The sequence below is a fragment of the Heterocephalus glaber genome, unplaced genomic scaffold, assembly GCF_053883595.1.
Source record: "Heterocephalus glaber isolate CG9 unplaced genomic scaffold, H.glaber_assembly_v1.0 deba00001687, whole genome shotgun sequence".
Lineage (NCBI taxonomy): Eukaryota > Metazoa > Chordata > Mammalia > Rodentia > Bathyergidae > Heterocephalus > Heterocephalus glaber.
In genome coordinates this window covers 4,194,420-4,218,942 of record NW_028258412.1, presented here as the reverse complement: position 1 = coordinate 4,218,942, position 24,523 = coordinate 4,194,420, and the positions used below count along the sequence as shown (strand labels likewise).

At 38.0% G+C, this 24,523-nt stretch overlaps 1 protein-coding gene across 4 annotated transcripts in view; it reads left to right on the top strand.

Annotated features, from left to right (window-relative positions):
* The window catches only part of Pitpnb (phosphatidylinositol transfer protein beta), an 80,759-nt gene that overhangs the window by 37,404 nt on the left and 18,832 nt on the right, over positions 1-24,523 (top strand). For 2 of the 4 annotated variants that reach the window (XM_087198500.1, XM_004843360.4), the window contains exons 8-10: positions 5,693-5,770; positions 18,083-18,193; positions 19,980-20,102. In XM_087198500.1, coding sequence (XP_087054626.1) covers positions 5,693-5,770; positions 18,083-18,193; positions 19,980-20,102 — 312 coding nt within the window. Of the gene's footprint in view, positions 1-5,692; positions 5,771-18,082; positions 18,194-18,353; positions 18,694-19,979; positions 20,103-23,480; positions 23,567-24,523 lie in introns of those variants that run through there. The other 2 variants (XM_004843361.4, XM_013071980.3) reach the window with 2 other exon arrangements.

Below are 24,523 nucleotides of genomic sequence, written 5' to 3'. Positions count from 1 at the left end.
GGCTTTATTTTTAGGATGTGATTAGAGGAGGAAATAAGCTTTGCTGAGGTGAGCAGCAATACCCATGCATTTTAAACTTAGTAGATTATCTTTGAGCTATTTGAATAGACACCTAATTAATCATCTTATGCTAAAAGAGCATTTTATAGCAGGCTGCAAAATCTTAATGACCCTCTCACTTTTTAATGTTTATTCTATACCCCTCCCCCCTTTGTGTTGCTGTTTATGAGCATGTATTTTGTGGTTGCTAATGCTTGTGGCTTGGATTCTCTCTTTTTAGTTCACACATAGCCTTACCTGTGGCAACCCATGCATGGCTCTTTAAGCAATTTCTGGTGTCTGGAGCTCATCTTGATTTTTTTTTTTTCACAAGCTGTCAAGAAACTCCTACGAGCATGCTCTTCACCTCCTACTCACTTTCCCATTCATAATCATGAGTTAAATCTAGGCTCAAGGACATATGTAGGTTGGCTCAGCACACATTCTCTACTTGCATTTTGGGGGACAGCCACTATGTTAAAAGATTCATAAAACTAATATTCTTTGTCTTCAAAATGAATCTGGTTTCTATTGAGACTCTGTTGAGAGCTGTAGTGAGTAACAGATGTACACCCAAGAGGTAGCACAACTTTTGTATTCCAGTGACAGAAAACAGTTATTTATAAGAATTTAATGAATGTATTCTGTGGCTACAGCATGGAGACTCAGCAATCCATTTATTTACCATATTATATTTTATTTTATTCTCCAAAGAGTGTGTTGAATTTGACTTGCTTTCGTTTTTACTTAAATAAGAGTTTTCAATTAAATAGAGTTGTGTTAACACTAATCTGAATCTACCTTATGTTGATACTATTGTATTTTTTACGTTGTTCAAGCACTGTTATTGGTGGAGCAAATGGTGTCTAGGGACATTACACCTAACTTGATAATGATGGTTGTGCTAAGCCCTTATCCTGGCCAGGCCTCTGGGCATTATACAGATAATTAAAGTTGGATCATAAAAAACTTTAAACACAAAGCACCTTAGCAATAAAATTTTTTCTTTTAAAAATGATTTTAAAATTCATTTGAAAAATGTATTTCCTTGGCCTAGTGAATTTGCTTTCTTTTTTCCCAAGGATTACAGAAAGTGCATAGCAAATTCAGCCTTCAGAATACCCAGGAGCTGAAGACTCAAGTAGGCTACAGCTGTCTTCACCCACAGTATTCTAAAAGAACTAATGAGATGAGAAGTCTGCAGCTGGTGGCAAGCACAATAAACTATGAGCCAAGGGCTTCTCTTCATCAGAGCCTCTCCTTTCCCCATGGGATCCCAAAGGAGACAGAATACTAACAAAGCCAGCAGGCTGTCTCATTCCACACTATTGCTCATTTGCAGCTATAATTGGTAGCTGAGGTTGCATTCTGTATGCTGAAACTGTCATACATGAAGGAATATATTTGTTCATTGTGATACCGATATAAATTGGCTAGTTTTCAAATACAGAAAGACCAAACTAGAAATCCAACAATAAAATTGCAGTGAAGAAGATACTGTTAAAAAATTCTCTTTATTGTAGAGATGTAAAACTGAGGTTGTTAAAACTGCGTCTTTTTCCTGCTTTTTAATACCTTGCTACTTAATTCAACTGATTAAACATTTACGTATTAAAGCTAAAATAAAAACACCAAAATTCCTAAGTTTTGACAAGATGCATTATTCTCATCTGTCAAGGTTAAAGTGCTATTGTTAATAATTGGGTTTTTTACATTTTCAGTATAATATCTTTAGTATTTGCTGCTTTGTATTCAAGAAGGAAAGACTTAGTTTCCTATATATCTGCCTCATAGGAAAAGTCACATTGATAATCTGCAGTGCTGTGGCTTCTTGGTGTCTTTGAAATGCTGTAGTTTGATTGTCTGGGATTTGTTGACACCTTTTGCCATCATCCTATGTGCTATACCAGAATGAGCCCTAGGCAGAGGCTAAAAAAGTTTGAGTTGAATTCCTAGGGTAGGGTGTTTGTACCACCTCATTGGACTGTGGTTTCCTCATCTGTAAAATGAAGGAAGCTGGTTTTTAAGGTTCATCTCTGTGCTTCTGCAATCCATAGTTTAGAAAATTGTCTCACTGATCACCTACCACTGGTAAAGAAGATTCAAAAAGATACTTTTTGGAACAGTTTATTAGGTTCAGAATGGAGAAATTTTGAGGTGTTTTTCTACTTTCATAATTAACCTATGTCAGAGAGGTATTGGAAGTTCCTGAAGCTGTCACCCTGGTATGGAGCTGAGTTAGGAGGGAGGAGTTTTGTCAGAGAAGTTCATCTAATCTCATTTGCTTTGCCACCTTCGCTGATGCCTATGTCCTGGGGCAAGGTGTCCCTTCATTAATTTACTCTTACATGAAAAGAATTCATGCTGGTCACATTTTAGACCTGATTTATAAATAAGTTGTTTTTTGGTTTGTGTACTACCCATACCATATAATGTTAGTGGTTTTATTCCTTTAGCCATAGTGGTAATTATGTACACTTCATTTTGTGGATTGTTTTTCTTTCTCTAGGGGTAGGCAAGTTTTAAAATTCATGGTAACTCTACACTCTGTGCAAGGGTACATCAGTTCTAAAGTTCTTCCTGTCTTTCTCCATCATATTTTTTTTGTTTGGTACTGGAGATCGAACTCAGGTCCTTGTGCTTGTGCAGCAGGTGGCAGAACCACTCAGCTAAATCCCTGCCCTCCCCCTTTGATTTTAATAAATCCAAAATCAAAAGTTATCTTCCAGCTATGATGTTTTATTCGCTAAATGTTTTTTTATGCTATATAAAATGAGGAAGCATCCTATATAAATGATAGCTATTTACCGTTTAACTCCTCTCTGCTCCATAATAGCTCAGATTTTGTAAAAAAAACAAAAATAAAAGCACAAAAACAGGAGTGTCATGGGATGGTAGTGTTACACCCCAGTTAGTAGGAAGAGGGGGAAAGGATTTTTTCCCTGTGATGCAATAAAGTGGTAACGATTAACCTGACCGGGGTTCTGAGCAATATATTGATAATTAAAATATTTTAGACATGATACACCTTAATGGTGGTTTTTCTACTTTTAAATATGATTTTACATTCACTTTAAAAATGTATTTTCTTGACTAATTTTAATTCTCACTATAGTTCTCTCCATTCCTCCATTGGCTGTTAACACTTCTGGGGTTTTATTTTCTCTTTTGTTTGCCTCTCTTTCTCCCAACTTTTTACGGAGCCAGAACTATGTGTTGGTTCTTCTCACCTCCTCTGACTTTGAGGTCTACCACTTAACCTGTGGGCTGTCTTCTACATGATGCTGTTCAGTAGATTTGGTTGAAGGAAATGATGCTGAAGGTGATTATTTTATGTGATGTTAATTTTTAATTTGAGGGAAGAGTGAACCTGTCTTTGGATTTTTATTTCAAGCCTCTGACATAGAACAAAAGCAGAGTGGCTTGTTTCTCATTGTGAATCCAAGTCTTGAGATCACTTATGCAATTCATTCTTTCCTGTCAGAAGTAAATTTTTAGGATGCAGTTTCTGAGTTGGAATTTAAGAATTCATACTAAATGGCAGTAAATGAACTTAATGCTGATGTGCCCAGACTTACGGAGGAGTGCCAGTTGTGTAGCTTTTTGCAAGCAGTTCATCCCAACCTGTCATTCTCATGTAGTGCTGACTGACCCAGTGCCCATGGCTATACTACATTATATACAGAGTTTGCCAAAAAATATATATATTAGGAAAAGAAAAACTTGTATAAATACTTTAATATTAAATTTATTAAGACATCATGAGATCAGTACAAGTTACCTCTGGCCTCCACAATTACAAGAGATGCTCAAAGTGGTGGACATTAGCTTCCAGATGTTAATTAGTGACCTGCTGAAGTGTGTATACATTTTTTGGCAGATTCTGTTTAAACATTAAAACCCAGTGTAGCCAAGTAACTTGTTTAATAATTATACCTCATGATGGTGCCTGGTTTTTTAAAATTTTTATTTTCATTAATATATGTTTATAGTTCATAATGATTACATTCCTTGTGGGGAGTTGGTACATGTACATAAAACATCTTAATTCTTTTATGTCTCCTTCCCCTCCCTTCTTTCCTGGCTGCATCTTTCTTCTTTTCTTTTTCTTTTCCTTCCGTCCCTCCTTCCTCCAGCTCTTGATCCCCTTCTCATTTGAGAAAGACTTACATGCACACTTCCTATTATCTAACTTTTATTTTGTTCTTTATTTATATTTTGGGTTTCTCATATAGGAGAAACTGGGATATTTTGTGGAGCTTTTTTGTAGCTTCCTAGACAACCTTTAGACAGGCTTCAAGTTCAGGGTCACATATTTACCCAATTTTTATCTTTCTTTAAAGTTTTGATTTCTTCTTGGAACTCACATCTTTTCTTCTTCACATAATTTATTTATAACTTTCTTCCTAGGAATTAACATGCCATATGCATTTACTGAGTAACCATTGAATCTCCAGTGCTTCTCAACATGTTTTCTTTGATTTGGAAAGTTTGTATTTTACTTTAGAGCATGTTCAGTGTGTTCTTTGTGCTTGAACTGTCCTATTGTCTAGAACAGTGGGGGTTTTTTATGTTTGTTTTGTTTTGCTAGAGTTTCATATCTAACTTGCCTGGACATTTTCCCTAATGTATGCGATTCCTTGACAAATGCTAAGAAGAACCCTCTCCAGAAATTCTACTTGAAAAGGGAAGAGCCACCCCCACCTTCTTTCTTTCTCTGCCTCTGCCACATTCTAAATTGACCCAATGGCCTCTGTCTACTGTTACTATAACTCATTTTTCTTTGGCACTTCAAAAGTAACTTTTTATTTCTCTCTGTAGAATATATGTACATGTAATGACAAGAGAACTTTTATAAAGCAGATAGGTTAAAATTTTTGTGTTTCCTTCATTTTGTCAGGAAGAAGATACTAAAGGGAACAGAGCTTACATGCACTAGAACCATGGTGGCAAACCTATGGCATGCATGCTGCAGTGTGCTGTTTGTTACCATTGAAAGCTCCAAAAGGTTCTCTATCACTGCACTAGAACCTTGGAAGAAAATTTTAGGGCCATTGCCCCATGGCATGATGTAGCTGAGGCCATCCCATGATACCTTTTGCTTGCCTCTGCTCAGTAAGGGGTCAGCATGAATGCAGCCCCTCTTCCATGAGGAATTGAGGTTTCAGTAGCCCACAGCTCTCTTTGGACTGGGATGTGGAGGGGTTGGTCAAGAACTTTTAAGTTTCCCCTACAGACCCAGCCATGGAAGAGATAGGGAAGCCACAGTCAGTTTTATGTGTCCAGTCACAGTGGCTGCTCTGTGTAGTTGTGAACAGTCCAGGTTTGTCGTTTACAGGAATTGCCAAAAGTGAGGTGGCATGTATTATTTCATGAATATGGTTCTCTTCCTATCAAAATGCTCAAAACGGTTGGAAAATGTTGACAAATTCATTTTCAGAGATAGCTGTCTAGTAACCAGTCATAGAACATTGCCAGACAAAGCTTTCATTACTTATTACATAGTTGTTTTGCCTAAGATAAAAGCTTAAAGCAAAAGGAGCAAAATTGAAAACTTACAGTAAGTTTTAATCAGTTTCTGTTGTGGGTGTTGGTAGTTGTTCTGGCAAGGTTAAAGAATTTTCTCTGCCTCTGACTTTGTTTTGCTTTACAGGACTACAAAGCTAATGAAGACCCAGCGTTATTCCAGTCAGTCAAGACCAAGAGAGGCCCTTTGGGACCTAACTGGAAGGTACTGAATGTTGACCTTTCTGACAAGCAGAGTCTGGGCAGCAGAACACTTGACAGGTCCAGAGTCCTGAAGAGCTAGTGGTATTTAAATGAAAAATAGAAATGGCACAAAAATATGGTTTTATTTGTGATAAGGACTTACAGCCAGTTGCAGTTGGCCAGCAAGTCTGGGCTGCATTAATGAACAGAACAGAGCCAGACTGTCACTTTCAGCATACTGCTATTCTGATAACTCTTAAAAGAGACAAGTGATTTAGTCCTTAGGGATAGTAACATTCTCTTTTGAGACTTGAAGCAGTATAAAAATCCATGTTAAATGAATGTTTATAGTTGAAAGTTTAGTCTTAGTAAAAACTGAACAAATTCCCTTCACTGAAGCTCATATTCTTGGCCTTTTGATAGTTACATTTTGGAAAGCAGGACCCCAGAGAAAATTTCTGTGGCAAGTAGTTGTTTTTGAATAGAGTACACCTTTGCTTTATTCATGCAAGTAAGAAAAGCAGTGGCCTGCTGTAGTGTGAATTGCTGTAGAAATATAATGCATTTGAAAGACATCCACTATACTAAATGATAAACCCTTACAGAAGGCTTAAGTGTGGATGGTAAGTTATTAGCACTAATTTGACAGAAGAGGAGGAGCGTAGAAACCTAAACCTGCCCTGAGCAGATTTCCCACCCACAAGATTTACTTGGTAACCAATCTGTTCATGTGGAAGCCAGTCGCAGGGCATTGGTAAATGATATCTAGGTGCCAGTTGTTGCTTGCAGATAGAGGATTACTGTAACACCCTACAGATAATTCAGAGTGGCTCTCCATTGTTGTCAGACTTCAGCTAAAGGGAAGAAAAAGTCTTTGTTTTATAAGAAATGATTCATGATGTATTTTGTTTTCACATTTGTTCTCTGAGTAGAGTTCAATTCAGAGTTCTCCCAGCTTAATCACCAAGACTAGAAACTTAATACCCAGAAAGTGATATATGTCACTTATAAATTAAGGAACAGACTCAGTATGCATGATCTAAATTTACTCTAATGGATTTGCAGAATGTTTCCACCCTTTTCCAGATTTCTGGTTGTAGACTCTATAGACTCTTGAGTCAGAGGAGATTTAATACTAGCTTTCTAAATAGCAGCACTGCTAAGCAACAGGTGGGCTGGGACTCCTCCAAGGTTGCCATCACTCCCAAAGGGGCATCTCCTTCCAGGGGTTACTATCTGGTGGTGATGCTACATGAAATGTTTAAAATTCTAGAGGTTTTGTTTTTAGAAATAATGTGAATTTATCATTTGGCCAGTTGCAGAAGAGCAGTCTTTTTCAGGCCTGGGATTGAACCAAAGTTACCCTATCTGCTATGCAAATACTGAGCTACAGTTTAAACACACACACCTTGTATGAGACAGGGCCTCATTGTGTAGTTCAGGCTGGCCTTGAACTCACAGCAATCCTCCTGCCTCAGCCCCCTGAGTCTGGGATTATAGGCATGTGCCACCATGCCTGGCTTCTATTTTTAATTTTATTTTGAGACATGGGCTTGCTAAGTTGCCTAGGCTGCCCTCGAACTTGCAGTCTTCTTGCCTCATCCCCCACCCTTTTCCCATGTGCTTTTGATTGTTCACTTCAGCAAAATAATGGTGGATTCAGATACTTTCGTAAATTGAGTTACTAACTAAATTTCAGTGAATTATCATGAGCTCAGAAATAACTTGGATAATCAATAATACCCAATTAGGGGCCGGGGATTTAGCTCAGTGGTTTCGCTGCCTTCTGCACAAGCGCAAGGACCCAAGTTCGATCCCTGGTACCAAAAACAAATAATACCCAATTAAACAATCCATTTATTACTGTGAAGAGAATAATAAGAGAGATGACAGTTGCTGAGAGTACAATATAACAGTCCAGTCCTATGGACTTCAGCTTCACAGCATCTTTAATTGTGTTCAGCAGGCTCTCTTTTTCATAACTGTCCTTATCATGGTACTGAGAGAAGAATAATAGTTGGAGGAAAGGAATGTGGTAATTAGGCCATGAAGGAACATCAGATTCTGCTGTATACCCACTTACAGGGCAATGTACAGAAGATTGCTCTTGTGTAAGGGCTGGCTAGTTAGGTGTAGGTTAGTTGTGGCGAACCTTTGGCACACTTGCCACAGCAGGCTGTTTGTTATTGAAAGCTCTAAAAGGTTCGCCATCCCTGGTGTGACTGTCTAGCCTCTTCATAAATAAGGCCTTCTGTGAGTTGACCCACCTGCATGCTTCAACAGAAGGCTACTGCCTTAGCAGTGTACTCTCCAAATATATTTAAAACCAAGGGCAATCCCTTGATCTTTTTGTTTTGTTATTGTTTTAAACCTAGGCTGTCCTGTGTGTTAAGCATGCACTTCACTACTGAGCTATACTGTACCCCAATCCCCATGATCTCTTTGAAACATTTCCTTATCCCATGGAGGTATTTTCCTTCTCAATTATTGCACTATTTATGGCCTCTGTTCACTAGAGTAGATGGGGAAAAGAAACTTCCTTGGTGCCAGATACTGTACAAGGTCACATTTAATCTTCCCAACCTTCCTGTGGGGCAGGTACAGCTGCTTTGCCTTATCCATGAGAATCATGACTTTAGAAACACAGGCAGTGGTTGTAGGAGAAGCTGCATGGTGTCTGCCATTTCAGTAACACCTGATCTAGTGCTACTTAGAGGTAGGTGAGAAGTGGTGATGTAGCAGTTTGACTCTTAAGCTGGTGCCTGGCAACTCACCAGTCTACTTCTTAGGCCATGTTGCATCATTGCAGTTGAGTGAACCTACACAAGTTTTGTGACTTAAATAACTTTTAACTCTGAGCTCATTTCCACATCTCTAAAAAGAACATTGGTAACTACTTCAGAAAGTAGTTGTGAGGATTAAATGAAATAAAAGTAAGTTCCCAGCACAGAAGTGCTCAGTAAACATTTATCATTATCATCATACTTCTGTCTTTGAAAATAAACTTTGCAGCCCTCATCATGTCTTGGAGTGGATGAGATCTGTGAATATGCCACCCTATTTATGACAGTTATTTTTTATCTCGGTCTACTGTCTAGCAGTTCCTCTCATTCTAGCATCTGGCACTGTTAAAGATGTCCTACATCACCTGTTCTTATCCTCTGTGGCTGTACGTGTCTAATAAGTGCCTGACATAGATGGCCATACAGTTTAGAGAGCCTTCTCTAGCAAAGGATGGTGGGGGTGGAAATAGTTTCCTTTTTTTCTACAGTGATTAAGAGTATAGACTTAGCTTGCCTGCCTGTCTCTCTGTCTCTCTCTGTCTCTCTGCCTCTCTCTCTCTCTCTCTCTCTCTCGCTCTCTCTCTCCTGTGACATGATACATATTTTTTCTTGTTTTTTAAACTACAGACACAGGCTTGATTAGATATTCATTTTTCTTCTGAAAAAAGAATTTTAAAAATCTGAACACATGAGTCACATTTTGTTACTTAGGACTCAACCCTTGATTAAGTGACTGTGTGTATAGTAATATGATAGCAATTTATAACCTGGTTAAGATTTTTGCTTCAAGACAGAATTGTGGGTTTCTGATGGGTGTGAATGTCTTGCTTTTCTACAGCACCATGTCCATGTGTGTTCATACGTGTATACATGTATACATGTTTTTATTTGCTTTATGTTCAAGGGGCTTTATGTGTGTTGCAACACTGACATAGCTACCTAGTCTGATCTTGTATCCAAAACATTTCACACATGGATTCTCTTTAGTGTTCCAGTTTACCTTCTCTGATCTGGGTGTGAGGTTGTCTTTTTTTTTTTATACTGGGGATTGAACTCAGGACCTTATGCTTGCCAGGCAGGCGCTGTGCCCACCGAGCTAAATCCCCAGCCCTTGAGAAGTTGTCATCTTAACAAATTGAAACACTACCTTTGAAGATCATGGTGCCATTTTAATCCTATCACAAAGGCCTCATTTTTCTCCATTTAAGCCAGGTACTGCATGAAGACTTAATTAAGTTTCTATGTCTACATGCATATGATGGCATCTGTCCCTTAAAGTGTTCAACAAGTCTTGGAAATCTTAGCCAGTTCTCTGAATCTTGGATTAAAAGGGGATCGGGTCAAATAAGTTGATTTAGAAACTATAGTGGTTTTTATATTATCTTTACATGGTGTCCTCTTTTTAATCATAAAGACACATCCTGTTTGTTCTGTTAGCTTTGTCTGAACACAAGCCCTAGCAGTGGGAGCCCAACCTTTCAGTATGTCATGCTCTTGCCTTGTTCAGTCATACTGTAGGCTTATTCTAGAAAGGACCATGGCCTTAGGGGGGGACATTCTGTATCCTCTAGACCAGAGAGGGTAGCCACTTTTTAAGTTATAGAGACATTCATTTGTTTCCTGCCATGGTACCAAGAGTTCCTTCTCTTTCTACTCCACATCTGTGAAAAGATGATAGCCTTGGTTGTCAGAGGATTAAGATAAAGAAACTGCAAGATTGTTGGCTAGGGTTAGGAAGAATGGAAGTGGGGTGTTAAGAAGTTGAAATCCAGCTGTGGAAAGCTCTTTTGAGATAGAGATTGGCAGGAAAGAGACCCAGAAACTCCTCACGTGGCTCATGAGAAGTGTCCTTTCCTGGTAGCCATCCTACCAGGATGACTGATGGTCCTCTCTTGTCTCCTAGTCTAGACATGTCTGTGAGGCCTGGGGAGGATGTGGAAGGCATTTGAAAATATGCTCCCTCCTATAATCTCACCTTTGAAACCCTATAGTAGGTGACATAAAGAGGCTTAATAATTACTTTCTGGCTAGGTCACATTTTGGATTATGTATAATAAAGTAACCTGAAAATATGGCAAGGGTTTTTTTGTTTTTTTAGTTCTTTGGTGACTTAAGATTTGTTTATTTTTTTAAAATATGCATTTAGCACTTACTATGTATTAATTATACTTCTGCATTCTCCTACAGAAAACACCAAACAAGTCATTTTTTGTCTTTGAAGAAGCTAAGTGCCCCAAGAGACATGATTAGTTCTGGGCTTATTGTGGCTGTGGAATATCTCTCTTTCTTCCCAGGAAGAGCTACAGGATTCAGGCAGGGGTGACTGAAATGTCTTACCTGGGTTCCAGAAGTGACCTTGGCAGAGTGGGCCTCTTGCAGAGTTCCTTTCTGACACTATGTTTTCTCCATGAGTTCCATTTGAGTGTGAACTTGTGGTTCCATTTGTACATTGTTATAACTGTGGTAAATGGACACACATGAAGCACAAGTCATAGTTGTGATTAGTAGAATGGATGTGAACTACACAAAAATTAAGTTTTCAAAAAACATGGAAAATCCGACTGCTTATCCTTTCATGGGCAGGGACTGGCCTGAGTTTCATTTTGCCTGTTTGGGTAAAGTTGGTTTAACCTATGGTTAAGTTGACATTTTGAACTTTTATCTCACATTTACTATTTAAACATGTCCCATTTGCACAAGCAGGTGGGAATCTCCTGCCTCTGAACTCCTCTAGACTCTTATGGCTGCCCTGCTTCTGGCACTTGGTGTGTCTTGAGCCTGGTTGATAGCTTACATGTTCACTTTGTCTTCTTTTTCCCACCCATCTTCTGAATTTAAACCGTAGGTTCTGTGTCTTCCTTACCCTGATAAGTGGCTGTGCCTAGTACAGAGAGATGTGTGCTCATAGTGAGTGCTTAGTATTTGGTGGATTAAACCGAATTAGTTTAAACAAAAATCAGTTATCCAGTGGAGGTCTGTCCAAACAGCCACCAAAGTAAATAGCTGGCCTAATAAAGTTGAGAGAATCGCTATGAGTTGGAGAATGGGCTTTCATTTGATATTTCAGTACACATACTTCACGTATATTCTGTAATCTTGCATTGATACTTTCTGGTGCACACATAGGTGGCAGCCCTGGCAGTGTGTTTATTTTTAACTTTCTTAATGAAATCTGTGTTGGAAACTTACATTACAAAATCAGTCACTGGGTTTGAGCATTCAGATTGCCTAAAATTGAAAAATTAATATTTAGAGTGTGAACCTTACAGAAACTGCTTTGTCCTTGCAGAGTATTAATGCAGGTTAAATGTAACTTATACTATTCCGGTTCGTCGCAACATATTTTTCAATCAGAAAAAGTGTATGTAAAACTGACATGTTTTATGAGACTGTAAGAGCACTACATTTTTAGAAAATGAGTTTCCAGAATTCCATTGGATTCTTTTTTTTTAAGTTTTCTTATTATATTTGTATATATTTGTTTGTCACAGATTCAAGAAACTAGTTTTTATGAATAACATAGGCCGATTGCTTACCATTTAGTTAAAACACTGCATTTGTTTAGTTATGTTGTGTGGCTGTAGTATACATTACTTCCCTGTAGGCCTCATCCACATACCTTGGTGTAACCTAATATGCATTGTTAAATTAAAAACATGATTTGGGAGCTTCATTTATAGTTAGTAACATGAAATGTAAGGAATTCAGTGAATATACAAACCATTTAAATACAATTTTGGAAGCATTTCACAACTAACTAGTGCTTGCTATATTGCAGCTGACTTTAAATTATGTAGAAAAAAAATCATATAATTTGAGTTCTTCTGTTAGCCCAGAAGTCTCTCGTTATAGAACTTCTGATTGCCCAACCAATCTTTACCTTCTTCTTAAAATTGTCCTTTTAAATTTACAAGCTTTAGTCTATATACAACTCATTTATCAGCAGAATAGTTTGTTTGCTCTTAGATTAATTGGTTTGAAGCAGATTTTGGCTGTATTTGTGTTTTTTGTTGTTGTTTGTTTTCAAATGGAGTCTCACTGTGTTGCCCAGACTGGTCTCAGATTCCTGGGTTTAGGTGATTCTTCTGCCTCAGCCTCACCAGTAGTTGGGACTGTAGACATATTCCACACCTGGCTTGTTTTCTTTTGTTTTTGTGTGTACAGTGTGTGTGTGTCTGTGTGTGTCTGTTTGTGTCTGTGTTTTGTTTTGCAACGAAGAGGGAAAAATTGGAAAAACAAAATTGTATTATTTAAGGCCAGAGAGGCAGCTATTCCTTGTCTCAGGCTGTGAGCCTCCGGAAGACTAGGCACACATGCAGGAACTTCTTGGTTTCTGTAGAGTCCCAAATATTTATTCCTTTGAGATTTTTCCACATTTTGAAGGTTACATGTTTCTTCACAAAAATGTTTCTGATAATCTTGAAGAGTTAATGATTTCTTTTAGGAAAAATCAAATGTTAGCTGGACTAAACTTGTCTAATAAAAATCTTAATTCAGATTTTAGCTTGATTTTGTTTAGCTTTGATTTATTGAACATCAAAAAAAAATTTTAAATTGTTTGTAGTCAAAGAATGAAGGTTTGAAATAGTGCCCAGACAGTTTAGGGAAAAGCAAATGTTTATCCCAAAATACATGGCTAAGGACCAAAACGTTTCTACAGTCATTTTTTATAAAGCATTAGGTTCCTTGTACCCTTGATGATAAAATACGTGAGTTTTGAAAATAAGTAATTGTACCCGTACAAAACCAAAATTAATTGTATTTCCACCATTTAATTACTACTGTTTGGTAAAGTTCCTGATTCCTGTAGTTTATTTTGTTATAAAATATTTATACTATATAGAGATACCTATTTATATTGGTATCCCCAAATATTCTTTCAGAGATGGTTTTTCATGGCTGTGCCTATAATAGCACATTGTTTGAAAGGCCTGTGAAGTATTTTGCCACTGTTGAGTTTGGATTGAGGTTAATAATTAATAAGTGTAGGTTTTTGCTCATACAAACAAATCTATGGTGTTGCTATTCCTTTACCATAGGATACATTTCTGAAAGTGGAATTAGCAGGTTACAGGTACATGGTAAGAATGCGCAGCTTTAGGAATTTCTATTACATAGTATCAAATTTTACCCCAGAAAGATGGTACCAAAAGGATTGTTTAAGGCTTTGCTGACCACATTTAGCACTTCAACAATTTTCTGTTCATATCTAGTATGGAGAATTTTAAAGCCTCTTCCTTAATTTATTCACTGGTTTGAAAGCCATATTTCAAACTAAGGTTGACTCCTGTGTGTCATTTTTAGAATTGGATAAGATCTTAAATATCATGTATGCATTAATAATAATAATTGAAAAAATGTAGTTTGTGTGTTTTCAGCTTTCTCCTGAAACTATCTGAGGTTATGTTTTTGTAAATCACTTTCTGTGATACTGTGGAGAATAGGGCAGGAAATAAAAGCAGGAGGCTGTCTGCTCCTTTGTTTTTTAGTTGGTTTACAAATTCTTCCCTGAAAGGTTTTTTGTTGTTGTGTTGTTTTTTAGTAATTGTAAATTGGATGGAAAACAAAATGCAGATTGAGAATGAGTGTGCATCTTAGATCTGGTGAGATAGCTTAGAGATCTCATTTTTATTGTCCCATCACTTAATTTTTAAAATAGATTTTATAGGCTAGTGTTACTTAATAAATTACCAGTATTAATTGATTTGAGCAGTTTGCCAGTCAATATAAAGCATGTGAGAAACTTGGTTAATTCCTGAGGTCACCTGTGCACTCTGCTTTTGGCGCTCAAGTTTGGTAGAGACGTGTTTGTGTTAAATTCAGATTTCTCCTTTAATTAAAATCATGCTTCATCCCCAGTTTTTATAGAATTGTGGGAGAATTCTGGAGTTGGTGTTCTACCAGAAATGCCTGAGGTTTGCATAGGGAACAAGGTGCCCAACCATTCAGGGTTTTAAATGAAGCAGCCCAGAGTTAATAGGACATTTAAATGTTTAATCTGGAAGGTGTCTTAGGGATAATCAATCAGTGGTGTGGAGAGGTACTCAGAGATAGAGTAAATTGAGCCTGGGTAGGTGGGCCAAGGGAGTATTTTGTTAAGCCCGGGTATGTTGTGGAAGAAAATACAAAATTATAGGAAGTTTTAGGATAAGCCATGGAATGTAAAGGCCATGTGTTTACCATCTGCAGCCCTCAGTCCATCCAAGCCATGGAGTTGCTAAATTCACTCACCTCTGCTCTTTTAAGGTTTTGCTTCAGTGGAGGATGAAAAAAACGTATAGGATGTAGCCTTCCACTCACACATAGCCTCAGAGTCAAGGTCCAGAGAAGTTAGGGATTCTGCCCAGTTTACAGAAAAGTACTCTGAATAACAGGAACTGCCTCCCAGGTCTTCTTACTCCTAGTTTAGTGCTCCTGCTTGGCAAGTATATTTCACAATGTAAGTGTATGTATATATTCAAATTGTGTTGCTTAGGAGTGTCTTCAGGAACACTCATTGGGTTAGAAAGTACCATAGTATTGGCTCATTGCTTACTGAAAGAAATGATCTTTGAAAGATCAACCTTGTCATCATTTCAGTAAAGCTGGACCCTTAGAAGCCAGCTGTGGGTGTGGAGGGCTGGTTGGTCTCTTCCACGCACAGGAGCCCAACTTAGTGCCAGGACCCAGCAAGTCAAGGAAAGAGAGGGATAGATGTTATTGTATGATTTTTAGTCCAGGGCCACAGCATCTACAATAGAAGAGTGTCCCCTATGGAAGAGATTATTGGCACCAAGGGCAACAATGATGTTTTATCATTATGTTTATACATAATTAATGTTCTTCTCTATGAGCTATTTTTATGTCCCTTGACAATACCTAGCACAAGTTGAGGTGTAAATGGTGCCCACTTATTACTTAATGGATTAAATTTGTTCCATGAATTACGGAAAAATGTGTATATGTTTATGTATACATACACACACACACACACACACACTAAATTTCCATGTTGGAACTCTAATGGGGGAGGAGCTTGTAGAAAAAAAAAGAGCTAAGCCTTCCACAGTCTTTTTTTGATGTAGAACTTAACCTGCCAGAAGGACAGTATGCAGTGATACTTTCATTTAAAGGCTTGCTGTTATTACCTCATTGATTGAGTCTCTCTGTACCCCGGGTTATTATTCAGAAGTTGAACTGTTATTTCAGAACAGATGTCCTAAGAAAAGTTGATCAGTCATGTGTTACTCTACCGAACTTTTGGTCCCATTAATACTATGATAGGATATTTTTCATACTGCCTATCCCTAAATTCACTTAAGACCCAGACATCCTAGCCAATTGAGGAAAATGTAGTAGTCTGATGTTGCATAAATGTGCAATAATCTTTAGGTTTTAGAATAAGACCTAGAAATTCAAGCTAGGAATGAAGGTCCGTGCCTATAATCCTGGCACTCTTTGAAGCTGAGGCAAGAAGATTGCAAGTTCAGGCCTGGCCTGGGCAACTTAGCAACTTAGTGAGGCTTTACTAAAAACTAAAAAGATCTGTAGCTCAATGCAAAGGCCCTGGATTTAGTCCCTAGTACCAGAAACTCATCATTTTTTGAATTTGTGTGTTTGAATGGAAAGGCTCTTTGCTTACACACAATTTATTGAAAGTGGGATGTGCACATTTAAGCTGAAAGAGTGACAGTGATGTGCAGTGTGACTGACAGTGAGGTCCTGGACTCGATGTGCGGAGCTGAGAATGGTGGGGAAAGGAAGAGCCCTTGTGCAAGAATTTGTCTACCCTTAGTCTATAGTTCTTACAAATGGGTCTCCATAGTATATGAGACTTTCTACTTTTATATGGCACTTTGGTTAAAATTGCATGTCGATTCAAAGTGTTGAATGTGATTATTATTAAAGAATATGAAGAGAGAAAACTAACATGTAGTAAGCCCTTGAGTTCTTTCAAGTAGTAGGAATTACACACTGCTATATTTATTCCTCAGGACAGTCCTAAGACAATGCAGTTGAAGAGGTTTTTTTGTTTTGCTTTTTGATTTGTCTTATAGGCACACCAATGTTAGGACTTAGAGCTTACAGAATTACTATTTTTTCCTACAGTCTGCCTCTACATTCTGCCATTCTCTAATGTGTGCCTTCCATGCTAGACTGTGAGCTCCTGCAGGCAGAAGTATGCCTGTGTCTGTTCTCTATACCGTGTCTGCCCTGGATCTTTCTGGGTAGGCTCAGGAGATTTGAGTCTCTGCCTATATCATCTCGGGAGTGACCCCATCTGCTATGTTGACCTGCAGTGAAAACATTCATTCCTTCCTGCGAGTACATGTGCTTGTGTATTGCTCTCGTTAAGTTAGGGCCTACACTCACAAGTTACACAGAAATCATCAATAGTACCACAGGCTGCAATTCCCTATCCCGCTTCTACTTTGAAAAATTAAACCATTGGAAAAGCTGAAAGAATAGAACAGTGGACGCTAGCACTTGCATTCATTTGTTAACACTCTGCTGTACTGTTTTTGGCCCCCCCCTTTCTCTTTTCTCTTTCCATATTTTAAAATTTGGGGCAAAACCTAAACATGCAGAGTGAATATTTATACTCTGAACCTTTGGTGACATTTGTTACTACAGTTTCTAATTGTGTCTTTTTTGTCATCTTCTAAAAGTAAATTACAGACATTATATTTTGTATTTGTAGTCTCTTCTAAGCTAGATAGTCCCACCAGTTCTATTCTTTTTTATTTTTTTATTTTTTATTTTTTGGTACTGGGGATCGAACTTGGAACCTTGCACTTGCGAGGCAGGCAGCAGAACCACTGAGCTAAATCCCTGGCCCCTTTTTAAAAAAAATATTTTCCCTTGTTTTTTCCATATAAGACTTGGTTTGATTCCCTGACGACACCACTTAAACTATGAGGGGTAAGCATTTGTGGAAATTAAAATTGTGTGTGTAAGATTTGCCTTACATATTTGGTAATTATAGATAATTTTTTAGTGCTACATCACTTTTCGTTTATCCTTTCTGTTGAAAATACCTCAGTTCAGGGGCTAGGGATTTAGCCTGCCTTGCAAGTACAAATTCCTGAGTTTGATCCCTGATAGGAGGAAAAAAGCTAGGAAAATACCTCAGTTCAGCAATAGTGCCACTCTGCTTGCTAATATTGGAAGACACAGAAGACTAAACTTACTGTCATTTTTTATTGTTACCTTACCACATCCACAGTGGGAGTATGATATGTTGTTAGGAGAATCCTTACATATTAAAGGCTCACTATTGATAATGATGTGAATAGAATTTGAGATTTAATAACTCTGAATACCGTCATTTGAGGCAGAGCTTCACACCTGTAAACTTGAGAGGTAGAAAGTAACTTGGTCTGTGGAAGGAGGGTTTGCAAAGGGGAATGCCACTGCTTTTGCTAAAATAATTTTGAATTTCCATATGTCTGAATTAAACACACAAGACTTTAATTTTTTTCATGTCTGTGGTGATGTTACACAACAGTCACTTTTAATCAAAATATAAATATTTAAGTCATGATTTCTCCTTTTCAATTTTACTCATCTAGAAGGAGCTGGCAAACAACCCTGACTGTCCTCAAATGTGTGCCTATAAGCTGGTGACCATCAAATTCAAGTGGTGGGGGCTGCAAAACAAAGTAGAAAACTTCATCCAGAAGGTAAAATCTGTTCAAAATGTGGTGATGTAAGTAAATTTAGATTAAGATTTAAGATAATTCTAAATGGAAATTTTCTGTTACTTTTTTTCCTCCTTTATGAGATGAAAATTATTGTTCCTATAAAATTCATTTCTGCTTTTTTTTTTTTTTTTAACCCTAGAAACAGCAACGACTGATGCTGGAAGAGGTTTTAAGGGGCTTCCTTTGGGGAAGTCCATAGCAGTTTTTTATTCAATGTGATTTCCTGATAGGTCACATGGCACTTCTGTAAAGAGTCCTTTTCATGTACAGTATGTCCCCAAGGGGACAGCCTGTCCCTGGCTGGATGGAGAGGGCAGCCTTTGCCTGCTAAAGAGCTCCTTTACCACTGTGACAGTATCTTGGCTGCCCCCCACCTCTGTGACAACACCTTATCATGTGGGGTGGATTCTTTATATGTTATTACTGAACATGGGTGTACTCTGAATTAAAGTGATATGATCTTAGGGTTCACATTCTCATTGTCTGTTTTTATGTCTTTATTTAAATGAAAGTAACATAGGCAATCAGATCTAAGAAGAAAGGAGAATTGCAGTTGTATAGATGGACGTGGTTATGATAGAGTGCTTTCCTAACATGCAAGAGTCCCTGGGTTCGATCCTTAGCACCACAAAAACAACAAAAATGCACATTGTTATAAATATACAAGGGGTGTGGAAAGTTTCCTTGGTATTTATTTTTCCTGTAGTATGAATATTTATGCCATTATCATTATAAAGAATCCTCCATTCTGTCTCTGATTCCCACAACTTGTGTCTGTTTCACTACAACTTTTCTACTTTTCTTTACTGAGAATCAAACTTGGGACCTGGTGCTTGCTAGGCAGGCATGGCGATGCTGAACAACATCCCCAGCCCTAACTTTTCTACTTTTACACTGTAGCTACTGTAATATTTGAAAAGAAAGGGACCCTAAAGTGCTGAGAACCTTGCTTATTCTTGGGCCTGTTTGCATTTAGCCCATGTTAGGCACCCTAAATTTTGGCTCCATTCCTTTTGGATTATAATAATAGATTACCAATCTAGTTCTGATAAATAAAAATCACATGTGTAATTGGTGAAGTCCCTTCTTTTCGTGGAAAATGTTAAGAAGTTGAAGATTGTCCAGAAGTACTCATTATTTGCTTTTCTCTTATTGGGAAAATTGAATACAATTTAAATAATTTAGAAATTCAAGCCACTGTTTGTATATATGGTTATATGTATTATAGTGACAGTAACATGTAGCACAGGAAATTAATGGAATGTGTATGTGTGTGATACATAATTGTTACTTTAAGTAAAACATCTTTATCCCAAAGAATCCAGGGCTATTTTCTTTCAGACCTTTGCTGTATTCTACCTCTTGGTATTCCTTTGAAATGCAGAGAGGTGAAGAATGACGTTAGTTTCATAGCAGAAAAAAGTCTAGTTGCCCTTTGCTTGATGACATTTAGAAAAGGTAAAAATAGATTGGGTCCAGCAGAAGTATGTTAGATCAGATTGTGCACACCACAGTTTTTTAGTTTTTACTAGATCATTACACCTTTGGCAGGGAAGATTATTTCCCATTTCATAGAGAAAGTTTTCTTTTCATTTTCCTCTATAAAATTATAATAGGGTGGAAGTAAGATTTCCATTGGTCCATATAGAGTGGTCTTTTCAAAAGAGGTATATGTAAATTTCATGGGTTGCAACATGTAAAGTTAATATGTCATTGATCTTAGGTTTTTGCCATCTTTTGCTACTTTTCTTCTTTGTTTTTAAAGCAAGAAAAAAGGATATTTACAAACTTCCATCGCCAGCTTTTTTGTTGGATTGACAAGTGGATTGACCTGACAATGGAAGACATTAGGAGAATGGAAGATGAGACTCAGAAAGAACTAGAAACAGTAAGACTTGCCATTCTATGGGACTTTGCTCATTTCCCCTCTTTCTAAAACTTTATATGCATGAGGAGTGTAGGCCTAGAATTAGGAATAATATTATCAAAAGCTATTCCTTCATCTTTTTATCTTCATCAAAATAGTTTTTTAGACATTAATCTCTTCACATGTTCTGATTTCTCTTTTGTTGAGAATTTGTCACCTGTAAAATATTCAGTGGTTTTGTATCCTTTCTCATATAATAGTTTTCGGAGATGGTACCTGGTTCACTGTCCTTTTAGACTGACTTTATCAGACCAAGGTGCATTTGACTCAATAAGTCTTAGCTCCCTCTCCTGTGGACAGAGTAAAGCTAATATTGTCACTGATCCTAGAAATGCCTTCTTCTTTGCCAACCTACCAGTGAATTATTTTTTTCCTTGTAAGTTTTAGGCAGCTTTGAGTGATTCCTTAGCAGAAGGCCAGCACACCCTCAGCTCCTCCCTGCTGCCAGTGAGCAGGCTCCGCAGTCAGTGGGTGTCTCCCCTCTCTTGGGGATGGATTCTTCCTTGGCTGCCTCTTGCATGTGTCTGGTTTTGTTTTTGCCTTGGGCCACACTTGTCTGTAGTTGGCATTGAGGCCCTGTGGGAAAAGGAACCCAAAGAATGTCCAGGGTTTTTCAGTGGTTTCCATGTAGTCACCTCTTGTCCTGCCAGCAGGCCCAGCTCTGGAAGCCCTGCAGGTGTGTCTGACAAATGCCCCAATAAGAGGCAGGCACTCCATTTAAACACTGGAGAGTGGCAGCAAATGGGGTTCTGTGGCACAGAAGGAAATGTGTTCATCTGGCACATACCATTGTAAAGACTCTGTGTCTAAAATTGCTTACTTTTGGTGATTGCAGCAGGTCTGCTTCTAATTAGCTTTATACAAACCTTCTGAGAGGATGAGGGCATATTTTCTTTATAAGGCAATCAAATGTTTTAACCTTATCTCAGACATAAAATAAACTATAGGCAGACTCCAACTTATGAATGGATTGTGCCCCCAATTTTTTCTAGTTGATTGTTTGGAATTAGGAATATATTTTCCCTTAGAGACAACATTGTAAATTGAGGTTTGCTTTCTAGACCAGCCAGTAGAAAACCTCCTTGGCCCCAGTTTCTCATACTAATGGTAAAACTCCAAGTTCTGGATCTTTGGAGCAGGATGATAAAATGGCAAAAGTGGAAGGCCCTCATTCACTCCCTTATTCTTAAGCTGGCCATGGATATTTAGTCAGGGTTATGATTACATCCTACCTTTCTTTCCATGCCTCTCACCCACTTCTGTTCCCTCTCTTACTGGTCAGGTACCCTTTACTGCCACTAAGAATTCACCCCTGTTACCATTCCAGCCAGTTTGAATCTCTTTTCTTCTACCCTGCCTGGTTTTGCTCCCTTGAAGCAGCTGACGTTCACCCCACAGAGTAGCTGCCTCATTACCCACATTCACACTAAGCTCATGGCACAGCGCTGCCATTTCCAACAAGGATTTACCAGCACCAGTAAGAAACAGGAATCAGATTTATTTTTGTTGATCCAGACCCTCAGAAAGAGCCCTTCTCTTGTTTGTTTTTTTGCCAAAAAAACTCACATGGAGCATTCACCTTGACTAGTCACCTTGCATATAGCCTTCTTTGGTCTGGGATCTTAACTTTTGCCTGTCCCTCAACTCCTTGGATAGAACTTGGCTGATATCTGTTCTTTCCCTGATCTCAGTGCTTTCTGAAGTTCCCAGTCAGGAGGTTCCCGAACACACAGTGGTCCCAGTGTCAGCACAGTGAGGCCCCTTACTACATAAATGCACATGGAGGTGGTGGCTCTCATTCCCACTTGTGGCCGTGAGCCTGCAAACTCAGCTCCTTCATGTGAGTCAGTTGTGAGTTGGAACGTGCACTTGAGAATAAAGTAAAAGATAGTTAAGAAATTATATAGAATTTAAAACCCAATTTATTAGAATCATTGTTGGACCCTCACGGCTCAAACTTGCTAAATTCCTCATGAAGTTGGTATAATTCTGTCCAGGGTTGGGGGCGCAGGGCAAAGCAGTTTCATTGTTAAATATGTCAAAAACACTTTATGACAGATTTCAGTATTGGATGCTGATCATCTTAACATAAACCCTATTTAAGCCAAGTCACTGGGGAGTGCTTTATTCCTCTAGCATTGCTATTGTTTAGAGCATCTTTGGATTTGTGAGCATCTTCAGAATGTGGCCAGGAATATTGTGCTGGAAACACGCACCTCATGAAGGGGATCTAATGCTTTAACCCCTCTTCCCCACTAGAAACTTCCCTTGGTCTTGAGGCCTTGTTCCCCTAGACCTGCTGAAAGAATTTGGCTCAATTGATGCTCTTGGTTCACAAACATTTTAAGAATTAGCTTTCTTGGGCAACCCACTTTCGGGTCCTCTCCTGTCTCTTAGAAACTGTTCCTATTCCTCATTCCTATTCTCTAATAAATTTTCTTACTCTAAAAAGAAATAAAAAAGAATTGGCTTTCTTTTTCTCAAATGGGTCTTGGCTCTGGAAAAAAAGGCTCTAGCAACTTGAGAGGTTGGGCCCAAGAGGATCACCCTTGCCTGTGGTCCCTTAGAGACCTGCTGGGGTTAGACCCAGCCACTGAACTGGTTGGTAGCATATTACCCCTGTTCTCTGCTGGCACTTCCCCAGATAGGGGTGCAAGGGGATGTTTATAAATGTGTTCATTGCATTTATTTCTTTTCTGTTTCTTGATTTTCCCATTGAATATTTTTTACTCATCTGTAGACTGTTACAAATGCCTGGTCTTTCCTTTGCATCATTTCAACCTTTGTTGTTTGCCATGTATTATTCCTTTGCTTGCTTCTTTCTTTCAGTCTCTTTCTCTCTTCTATAACCTTCTTTTAATGGACTCTGAGAGACCTGGTCTTAGGAGCAGTAGAGGTGAACCACCCCTTATGACTTCCTGTCTGGTATAGGGACTGTGAAACTATGGACCAGACCTTTGGGCATTTTTTTCACATTATATTGGCAAATAGTTCGTTTTTCTATTGGTGGCTTTGATAATTACATATCAACCTGTAGGTCTTTGGTTTTGTTTTGTTTTTTTTTTAATTTTTATTTATTTATTTATTTATTTTGGTATTTGTGTTTTAGATACAAAAAGTACATGTATATTTTCTGTGATGTACAAGGAAAGCCCTTTGCAAGATTATCAGTAAGCCAAGATTATCAGAGGGGTCTCAACTTAAAATTCTTCACCTGGATATAGTTATAAATAGGCACCCATCACTTCATAATTTCTTCTGGGTCTTTTTTCTCCCTTTGCATACTAACTCCTACTTACAGTATGATTTCGGCAGCTCATGATTTTATTTTACATTTAGATGCGTAAGAAGGGTTCCGTCCGAGGCACTTCGGCTGCTGATGCCTAGATGAGTCCCCCATAGGGTCAGAGACAATATCAAAATGTGTAAGTGAAGACCTGGGAAAAAAAATGTTTAAAAACTGTACCTTTTTGGTGATGGGGAGTTAACTTGCTGAGCACAGAGGCTGTGTTAAATGAGGTTTTATTTTTAGAATTTAAAAGATACATATTTTAGAAACTGACAATGAATATTTGAGTTCTGTAACAATTGTTTCTGTGGAACAGGTTAAATTTAGTGATCCCTGACCAGTTCTTGGTGTTACCGGCTAGAAATGCTTGTGGACTTGTTCATCATGTAGCATTGTCCTGGAAGCTGGCTCATTTTTTGTTAGTCAGTTAACTAACCTGTTTCTCAGTAAAACCATGAATGGACACTAAGGATATATGTAACAGCATTTTAAATCAAACAGATCATTAATCCCTAAGGGCCAACCTTAGTAATTCACTTGAACTTTTTTTCTGTGCACCACAAAGTCTTCATGTTTAATCTTTATTTAATTTGCAGTTAGCTTTACTCTGTGTAAATGTTCTTTGCTTTTAGTTTATAGTATATAACATTTCTGTGGTCATATATCTCTTAATACACACTTACCTGCGCATTTAACAGATTTCTCTAGAGGGGAAAAGAGTTTCAAAATCTACCCCACTTACTAAAACCAGTGTGGGTAAGCAAAAGTGTACATTACATAGCCATTACTTGTAAATACTGAATTACGATGTTCATTAAGAGAAAGAACTATACATACCATTCCCCTTCTCTCTCTCCACTGTTTCTTTGCCACCCCTTTCCATGAGCTACCTGCTCTTTAATGGTCAAGCATGAGATAAGTGAGGTGTTCAGTTTGCAGCAAATAAGAATGAACTAACTCTTGCAAGATTTCTCCAAAGCTTACTCTTCAAACTCCCTGTTCATGTAAAAAAATTTTGTAGTTAGTTTTTATTAAGTTCTCCTAAGTTTTTATGATTTATTTTTACTTATAATTTATTTTCCCTCTGATGAAA